At 49.0% G+C, this 10,000-nt stretch overlaps 1 protein-coding gene across 1 annotated transcript in view; it reads right to left on the bottom strand.

Annotated features, from left to right (window-relative positions):
* Positions 1-10,000, bottom strand: part of yjefn3 (YjeF N-terminal domain containing 3) — a 36,166-nt gene that overhangs the window by 2,003 nt on the left and 24,163 nt on the right. The window contains exon 3 of the mRNA XM_079739757.1: positions 3,954-4,064. Within this exon, the coding sequence (XP_079595883.1) occupies positions 3,954-4,064 (111 nt within the window). The remainder of the gene's footprint in view (positions 1-3,953; positions 4,065-10,000) is intronic.

Here is a 10,000-nt window from a genome sequence, read left to right as displayed (position 1 = left end):
AAAAATAGGGTTAGGGTTAGGTGTGGAAGTAAGCTCACCCCATTAACTCGGTGACCGCTGTAGACCGGTCACGCTAGACATCATAACTTAGACAGCGGTGGCCGGTGGCGCTTTGTCGACCCACTGCACAAAGAAAACACTTAATTTCACTTAGGGGTCCGATGTGTTTGTGGATTCAGCTCGACCCCCTCTTTGACTGATGGCTCGGGAGCAGATGCGAAAACCAGAAGCCCTCGCGGTCTGTGATGCTCCCATCGCCGCTGGCGACCACCTAAGATTTGTGATTCTAGCACGGCCGCGGAACCGTAGAGACGACCATAAAAGAATCCCACCACACTAGGCCGCTGTCCTGCGCGCGTCAGAGCGAGCGCACGTGCGTGCGTGTGTGTGTGTGTGTGTGTGTTTGCACACGTGTCTGTGTGTGTTTGGAGACGTGGGTGGCACCATGGTAAACATCTTTTGTGAGATTTTGAACAAGTGAGACACAGCCAGGCGCTTTCTGGGAGACGGAATGCAAATAAACCCGACCGAGCGGAACCGTACGGCCATTTGCTGGTCGTAATTTATTAGCAGTAGTCGGGCAATTAAGACATTTAGAGTGTATTATAGGGAATCTCTGCTTTTGTAACGATGTGTTACCCAGCCCTAATCGTGATGACGACAGGATGACGGGAGCCATACACTTTATTTAGAGGCAGTAAATCGAATCATAGTGATGATTGGAGGGGATTTAGACAACAAAATCCCCCACGTACGATCTGTTCAGCCAAGAGAAATACATTAACACCCCATCATCTCTTTATATTCATCCAATTGCTTCTGAGTATTTCTGCAAACTATAACTGTGAGCTGGGGACTCACAGTGATGGAGAACTTGGCGTCGGTCCTCCCTATTGATAGTTCTCGCCCCCGAGTGGAATAAAAGTAAGTCTGAGCCTCCTTACATGAAGCCTCCGTGAGGATTGCTGCTGCAGGAAGTCATTCGTCAGGCAGCCAGACGTGCTACTGGCTCCCCGGGCCACTAGACCAATCGGGGCACCTCGCCAGCCGTCACCTGACGTCATCCCCATGGTTACCGTCAAGAGAACATAACCCGAGCAGCCGCCGTGCCTCAGACCCCCTTGCAGGTCCCCGCCCTAACAAAACACCGGTAACACACTGATACTATCGCCCCAAGACCGCTGTCTTTTATATACTGTCCCAGGACATGAACGGAGGAATGATCCGTCTGGGCTGTAGGAGGGGGGGGCAGGTCACAGACAGGACACCGGCGTAGTCACTGCTGGTTTTCAGGGAGGTTAACCAGATTACCCGGCCTCCTTCAGAGCCTGAGTTTTCTTGTAATGGGTGATGATGATGGTTCCCCTGTTTTGTCTCACAGTTCACCGGGCGCTGGAAGGCGCTTCACAACGTTCAAAAAACAAAGCCTCCCTTGAGGAGGACGGGTTTTCCATTTGGGTGCCGCCGTTTACTCTTTGACTCATCCCTGGAAACATCGCGGCCCCCCCCCGGTGTAGGGTGGGCCGGCGGGGCACCTTGAAGGCATCTTCACACCCCATGTATCGGTTAGTATAACACGCGTGCTGCGAAGGGGAACTAATGGAGACCGGGGGGGGGGAGACGCCCTTCATTCTGCGCCAGGGCGGTCCTCGACGGTGGGAACGCGGGGGACGAGTTTGCGTTCCTCTTGTTGTTTGGTTTTGTTTCCATGTGCCGAGGTGTGGAAAGAGTCAGAGGCCGACGCCAGATGCGCTAAGGCAAACACGCACAAGTGTGCCGTTCTGCCATTCCAACCCCCCCCCCCCCACCCACAATCCCCTCGTGGCTGGTCGTTCATTTCTATTTCTTGTCTAATCACATTCACAGCTTGAATCGGTGCCCTAAGGCGAGGATGTGTGTGTGTGTGTGTGTGTGTATGCACTTGTGTGTGTGTGTATGTGCGTGTGCCTGTGTCTGTATGTGTGTGTGTACATGTGTGTGTATTTGCATGCGCCTGTGTGTGTGTGCTTGTGTGTGTATGCACACTTCTGTGTGTGTGTATGCAGACCTGTGTGTGTGTTTGTGTGCCCGTCTGTGTACACGTGTGTGTGTATATGAGTGTGCACGTGTGTGTGTGTGTATGCACGTGTGTGTGTGTGTGTGTGTGTGTGTGTGTGTGTGTGTGTGTGTGTGTGTGTGTGTGTGTGTGTGTGTGTGTGTGTTTGCGTGGGTGTGTGGGTGGGTTCCAGAACACTAGACGATTCATACTTGTGTCTGTCTCCTCGCTGCACCTCTAGCCTGGCAGGGTTCACCTCACACCGATGGAAAACATATACTCTTACAGCCTGAGAGCACTTGATTTTCCAAAGAAAACACTCTGTTCTCGAGCCACTGTGCGGTTTCAAAGCACCTCAGCCACATGTTGATGTGATGTTCTTATCGTCTGCCACTGAACTATTCCCTTTCCCTATCGTTGCGTCGTGGGGACCACATCTACCCCGCTGAGAAGTCAAACGATATCGCTTTTCTCGTGCTCTTCATGCTTGAAAGCATTTGCATTTGCTAGAATTTTGATTTTGTGCTTTGATTGTTCTCAGCCTCACATCTAAGTCACTCTGGATAAAACCGTCTGCTGAAGGACCAGTAAATGTAATGTTATCCTGGTTAGAGCTGTGCTGAATAATTGTTCTTTGGAGCGACGGTGTGTAATAGATCAACCTGAAAGCTGACCCCCCCTTGTGCTTGGCCCAGGAGGAAGACAAGAAAGAGGGAGCAAAATGGAGGGCAAGTCAGCAGGAGACAACGAGACACAGAGGGGGGCGAAAGAGAAATAAAGAGAGAGAGAGAGAAAGAGTGAGAAAGACGGAGTAAGAGAGATATATAGTGAGACAGCCAACACAGAGGGGGGCGAAAGAGAAATAAAGAGAGAGAGAGAGAGAAAGAGTGAGAGAGACGGAGTAAGAGAGATATATAGTGAGACAGCCAACACAGAGAGAGAGAGAGAGAGAAAGAGAGAGAGAGAGAGAGAGAGAGAGAGAGAGAGAGAGAGAGAGTGATGGAGAGAGAGACTTGTCTTTTCTTGTACAAAACATAATATCAACGTGGCATCGATCGGAGCAACAGCTCTACTTTGCAAACGGAGGGTCAATAACGTGTTTGGAAAGGTACGTCGATGGATCCCATTCACCGAGGTGTGCCTCCTGAGACACACACACACACACACCGGTCTTCAGCTCTCCTCAGACACACACACACACACACACACACCGAGGCCTGCACCTCTCCGTCCCCGGCCGTCCAGAGCGACCTGCACCGGGCTCTCCTCAGGGCTTCATGGCTCCCTGCGTCGGGTGAATCCTTTGTTCCAAGGCGTGGGTGAGACTTTTTTCCTGGAACCATCAATCAGCCCCGCGGCATATGGCCCCAGAGAGCACCCAGACAGCACTGGCATGACATCACATCATGGCGGCCGTCCGCTAGAGAGAGACCCAGACGGCTATAACGACGCGCAACAATAGCATGACATCATGGCTGTCTCCGCTGCCCTCGGCGCAGGAAGTGGCGGGATAACAGCGGAGCCGAGATCTTTCACAGGAGCCGAACACAAATACCTCAAAACACAGAGGGCCCGTCGCATGTCGTAAATACTCTCACTTCCCCCCCCCCCCCCCCCAGCTTCCCTCGCTGTTTAACCCTCTTGCACGGTACGCCGTACTGGTGTGTGTCTGGAGCCAGGCCTGTGACTGAAGCCAGCGGTATGTGGTGCGGTTTGCGCGTTGTTCTTTTTTTTTTCCTTGCAGAGTATTAGATTTAATAGGAATGTCCTGCGGTGAGCTGATCGCTCTTCAACGTTCGGCAGCGGGGCCGCGCACGGCGTGGTCAGACTGCTCTGTCACACCGCAATAATAATAATAATAACAACCCTCATAACCGTAATGGTCCTAATCACTATAAAACCTGGTGGGCCGACTTACAAACATGCGCAGGTGTCTGGCGCACACCAGCCCGATGCAGCCGTTCTGGTCCGGCCCGCAAACCACCAGCACTGTGGGCTGTTTCCTCCCCATGGAGCTGAGAGGGTAGGCCTGCAGAGAGAGAGAGGGGGGGGGGGGGGGGGGGGAGAGAGAGAGAGGGGGGGGGGGGGAGAGAGAGAGAGGGGGGGGGGAGAGAGAGAGAGAGGGGGGAGAGAAAGAAAGAGAGGGGAGAGAGAGAGAGAGGGGGGAGAGAGAGAGAGAGGGAGCGAGAGAGAGAGAGAGAGAGAGAGGGGGGGAGAGGGGGGGAGAGAGGAAGAGGGAGAGGGTGGGTGGGAGGGAGAGAGAGAGAGGGGGGGGAGAGTGAGATTGTGAACATTATGACTGATAGAGCTCATGGATATAAACAGGGCTGATGGTGAATAGTGAACAACGTGGAGATGGGAGTATAAAGGTGAAGAGAAGATGGCTGACCAGCTGACAGTGTTTATGGCGTTTATCCCTTGAAGTTGCGAGGGCACTTTCATTAACATGATTGGATATTTTTTGCAAAACTCTACACACTCACCGCAAGACCTTATACCAAACCAGCAAACTATTATACATCTACTGCAACAGTTGTCGCTTCAACCTCTAGAAAAATGTATTTTTTGCGTCAACACAGTACACAAAAACATAATATGAATAAAAACGCAAAGCAGCAACCAATCACTGATAAATTAAATACAATTGTGGCTCTTGCTTTTTCTGTGTGCAGGGTAGTATGTTGTGATCAGGTTTCGTCATTCATGTAGTCATCACACACACACACACACACACACACACACACACACACACACACAGGTATCCCAATGTGTAGAGAATGGATGTGTGTTCCAAACATAACACACCAATCAGTACAAATCAGTGGAAAAAGTTGCAAAAAGAAAATTCAATTTTGAAGACCTCAAACAACAGAAATGTAGAAGAAGGTAAGATCGATGACATTTAGGGTGGAAAGAAAAACAGATCAAATATTTGCAAAATCTTGCCTTCTCTGTGTGTAGCCGTTAGACTTCATCAACATCACATGCAATGTTGTCCTGAGCTCTCAGCGTGGTAAGTATCGTATCCTGGCCCCTCTCCCACCATTACCCTTGGGCCAGGCACTGCTGCCTCACAGCCAGAGCGCTCTAGGCTCAACTGAATTCAGCAGTTATTGCGTTCTAAGGGTACCCTTCCTCTTCCCTGTCCTCTTCATCTCCCCCATCCCACTTCTCCTCCTCCTTCTCCTCTTACCTAAAAACCTCCTCGTCCACCACTTTCTCCTTTCTCCTTCCTCCCTCTCATCCTCCTGACCCCTCGTACTATCGGTCCAATACTGGCCAAACATAATGTTTACCGGTGGCTAATTCATAGCACTCAAGCTCTGATTGTAAGTGAACTCATTATCTAAAAGTGTTCTCACATGTGTCAATGTGGAACTGTTATCGGTCCAATAGTGGAGCAATGTCGAGTGCGGTGTTTACAGTTTTGCTAGAAGAGTTTTGTTGAATTGTGAACTGAGTGTAGAGAACTGACTTGTGTTTACAGTAAACACAAAGTATGATTAGAAGATTAGACACGGAGTGTAAAAAGGGAGAAAATAATCACTGTTAAGCATTTCGGCATTCAGAACGAACGCACAGATACTCTCTTTCTCTAGGGGTCGATCTTATCCTGGAGCTGGCTGTGGGCCCTCATCACTATAAAAAATACATTCTACAACCAAGTAAGGGGATCAAAGCATGGTCTGTCTGTCTGTCTGTCTGTCTGTCTGTCTGTCTGTCTGTCTGTCTGTCTGTCTGTCTGTCTGTCTTTCTGTCTGTCTCTCTTTCAGTCTCTCAGACTCTGTCTCTCTCTGTCTGTGTCTTTCTGTCTCTTTGTCTCTCTCTCACTCCTTCTCCCTCTCTCAATTGGGAAAGGAATCATTGTCATTAAAATACAGCTGGCAAAGTGGTGGAAAAATACCAGGGTCTTTACCGTGGGTTGCTTCCGTACTAGGGTCGGTCTTTCCATCTAAGGTCCAGAAGCAGGGTACTGGCTTCGCCTCAATCATTGGGCCCTGTCTGCTTGTAAATCACGTGGCACCTTCTAAAAGGGTCAGGTATTTGCTGTTGGAGCTGTCAGCCCATTGGCTACTCTTGGATCACAAACACCAAAATAAAAACAGGGTTGTGTGTGTGTGTGTGTGTGTGTGTGTGTGTGTGTGTGTGTGTGTGTGTGTGTGTGTGTGTGTGTCTGTGTGTGTGGGTGTGTGTCGGTGTCTGTCGGTGTGTGTGTGCGTGCGTCTCTGTGATGATTTTGTGTATCGGTACCAGTGTATATTATGTCTTAGTCTGTGTGTGTTTCTGGGTGAGAGTGTTTGTGTGTGTGTGTGTGTGTGTGTGTGTGTGTGTGTGTGTGTGTGTGTATGTGATGTGTTGAGGGATGAGTCATATTAATCACAGCAGGGCCTGAAGCAGCCAGAACTCTCCTCCATGCCTGATGCTTAAAGTCTTCCCACCACCAGAGAGGTCCATTATCAATACTGTAAACATATGTCACTGTCGTTCTGCTCGTGGGTTGGCCCGTGATGGGCTGATTGAGGATGATACGATAATGACAAACAACTCGCACCGCTGCATATCCCAGACGTGAGAAGATTGAGATCCGTAATGAAAGCCGGCTCCATGGAGAGGCGGGCCAACGCGCTGTGACTAAACACGTAACGTTTGATAACCCCGATACCGTCACAGTTATTACAGATAATCAGACTACAGCTGGGGCGAGAGAAACACACGAGTCGGGGCGTTGGCTCCGATATTAAACAAAAAATCATGTGACTAGACAAGAGCCCCCCTATCGCGTCTCTGCCTCTTTATTTTAGCAATGAGCTACAAAATGGCGGCACCAAATTGGGCATATTCTTCACTTCCACTGGTGGTGGCAGCAGCTGGATCAGACAGAGAAGTCGGCCGCTCACATAGAACGAATGGGAGCAACACGACAGCGCTTTAATTAGGGCAATAAAGTGCAGAAACTGAGAGACACGATCTTCCCCGAGACTCTCCTCACCAAGAGGTGGAGGTGGAGGTGGAGGGGGTGACGGTCGGAGAGTTGTGACGTCGGCCCATTAGGATATACAGTGGAAAGCTATCTTTAACTCCAAGAAAAAGAACTGCAATACCAGAAGAGGCGAAATCGTGAACTCATTAGCAGGTGAGTAAGTGAAAGAGAGAGAGAGAGAGAGAGAAAGAGAAGATGTATATATAGATAGAAAGACGGACAGACAGAAATATACAAGAATCAACTAAATGAGAGAGAGAGAGTGAGAGAGAGAGTGCGAGCAAGGGGGCGAGAGACATACAGCAGCAGCAGGAGCAGCATGTGAGAGATGGAGAGAATGTGGTTCCGAGGATCCAGAGATGGAAGAGTCTCTCAGTGGGTCTCATGCTGGGAGCGTCTGCGTTAACGACACTTCCCAAAGTTCATTTACAGAGACACTCTGCATCTCTGCATGGAAATGGAAACCTGCCCATGGCGTGTTTGCTTGTGTGCGTGTGTGTGTGTGTCTACACAAGGATATGTCTTTCAAACACACACTCACAAGCACACGCACACACAAGGATATGTCATCAGTGTGTTGGTGTAACAGACTGCACTGACCTGTTTCCCAGCAGGGAGAAGCTAACTTTAATTACCTTGGCTCTGCCTTAATGACCAGCTGTCAGCAGTAGAAGTGTCAGTCTGCTGTGAATCACAGGTAGTTTCTCTTACAAAATGGACCCAGACAAAATGCAAACAAACCTGTATTATGTCAAGAAAATAGTCGCAAACTAAAGAATTCATCACAAGGATTTCACTTAAATATGATCTAAATAGATCTATGCATTATATAGAAATAGATGCATACACCCACACATAATTGTGTGGGTGTCAAGCAATGACTTTATTAATTATTTATTATTATTTATTAATCTGATTTATTATTATTTATTAATCTGACCTGCACCCATCTCTGGGTGCAGGTCAGATTAATAAAGATAATGAAAAAAAATGATGGCGCAAATCTTGACCTGCACCATAATTTTTGCTGGGCACAACTGTATTTTAAGTTTTATTCAAAGTTTTTCAAATATCCCTGTATTCTGACACAGGGTTGTTTTAACCGAGTGTTGGTTTCCGTTGTACGAGCTAAAGGCTACATCAGCATGTCTGGTCTGCTGAGATGTGCCAGGCGAGGAGGGGTGCGATGTGACATACGTGACTGGTTTACGAGTGTGCATGAAGGCGTCCATTCACAGGGCTTTTCTCAATTGAAGCAGACTATCTAAGGTCAAGCTAAATTAATGAAAGCTTATTTAGATATTTGAATTTAACCATTGGATACTAAAACAATCCAATTGAGCTTCATGTATGAATGCAGTTTAATGACAATCTATTAAATCTATTAGTCTATTTAAATAACCAAATTATGAAACTAATACCAGTTGTGGTGTTAAATGTATATTCGAAACGTTATATCGTGACCATTTTCCAACAGATGTTATGTCAGCATAACTCATTTAGTTTTAGATGAGATAACTCGATTTCATAGACATACATTAGATAATTTCATGTCCATATGAGTCGAATGGAAGATGATAAATCTCATGATGTAATCCATGCTAGCCAACTCAAAGCCCCTGTGTTCTGCTCAATGAGCTAATGCAAACAGAATAAAACATGCACACCCACACACACACACACACAAACACACACACACACACACACACACACACACACACACACACACACAAGCAGATGCAAGCATGAGCTATGGATGCTGATGTTTTTGAAGGAACCTGGAATGATTTCTTGCTTTGCGCTCATAATCTATTCTGCAACAGTGAGCAGTAGTGTTCTATCCAGACGCTGAGAGATCGAGAGAGAGAGAGACTAAGAGAGAGAGAGAGAGAGAGAGAGAGAGAGAGAGAGAGAGAGAGAGAGAGAGAGAGAGAGAGAGAGAAGAATGAGAAAGGGGGAGAGGAAAGCGAGAAAGGGGGAGAGAGAGAGCAAGAGAGATGGAGAGAAAGAAAGAGAGAACGAGAGGGGGGAGAGAGAAAGAGAGAGAGAGAACCATAAAGATCGAGATGGAGAGAGAGAGTGAGGTAGAGAGAACGAGAGATCGTGATGAGAGAGAGAGAGGAGGAGAGAGAGCAAGAGAGAAAAGAGAGAGAGAGGGATAAAGAGAGGGGGAGAGAGAGAGAAAGAGAGAGAGGGAGAGGGAGAGAAAAGGGAGAGAATAGAGAGAGAGAGAATGGAGAGAGAGAGAGGGAGATGGAGAGATCATGATGGAGAGAGAGAGAGATGGGGAGAGAGAACGAGAGAACGAGAGTGAGAGAAAAGGGAGAGAATAGAGAGAGAGAGAGAGAGAGAGAGAGAGAGAGAATGGAGAGAGAGAGAGAGAGGGAGATGGAGAGAGAGTATGAAAGGCCTATATCCGTGCACGTGGACGTGTGTGCGGTTGCAGCAGTGCGTGTTTGTGGGGGTCTCTGGAAGCCGACCCGTAGACCACCAGTGAAATCACACCGTCTGCTTCCCCTGCTGTAATTCCCCCTTAAATAGGGCTGATGTCATGCGGGCGGCCGGTAGCCAGTAGCCGGTAGCGTGCTGTTTGGCGGCCTGCGGGTGGCTGTGGCCCGGGGCCAGTTGGGGGCCAGGCGGGGGCAGGGGGGGGGGGGGGGGGGGGGGCAGCCGTGTTTGTCTAGTAAGGCTATGCTGTCTGGGGCCGGCGCTGCTGCCCCTGCTGTGGGGGCCCGGCTCGGGGCCCCGGAGTGGGGGATGAAGATAGCAGAGAGGGAGAGGATGTGGCTGGAGGGTTGGTCACACAGAGAAGGTCCTCTCCACTCTATCAATACCCGTCTCCCCCTCGCCGCTCCCTGCCTCAAGCAGCGCTGGGATCGATTTCATTCGGCTTTCTTTTTTTTTATCTTTCTGCCCGCCGATCTTTCTTCGCACGCCTGTTTCCCGACGTTCAGCTCGCCGCCTGTTTCTTTGGGTTCAGCCCG

The sequence above is a fragment of the Pollachius pollachius genome (genome assembly GCF_949987615.1).
Source record: "Pollachius pollachius genome assembly, chromosome: 7".
In the NCBI taxonomy this organism is placed as follows: Eukaryota; Metazoa; Chordata; class Actinopteri; order Gadiformes; family Gadidae; genus Pollachius; species Pollachius pollachius.
The sequence above is the reverse complement of the archived record's forward strand: the minus strand, read 5'-3'. Positions and strand labels throughout refer to the sequence as shown.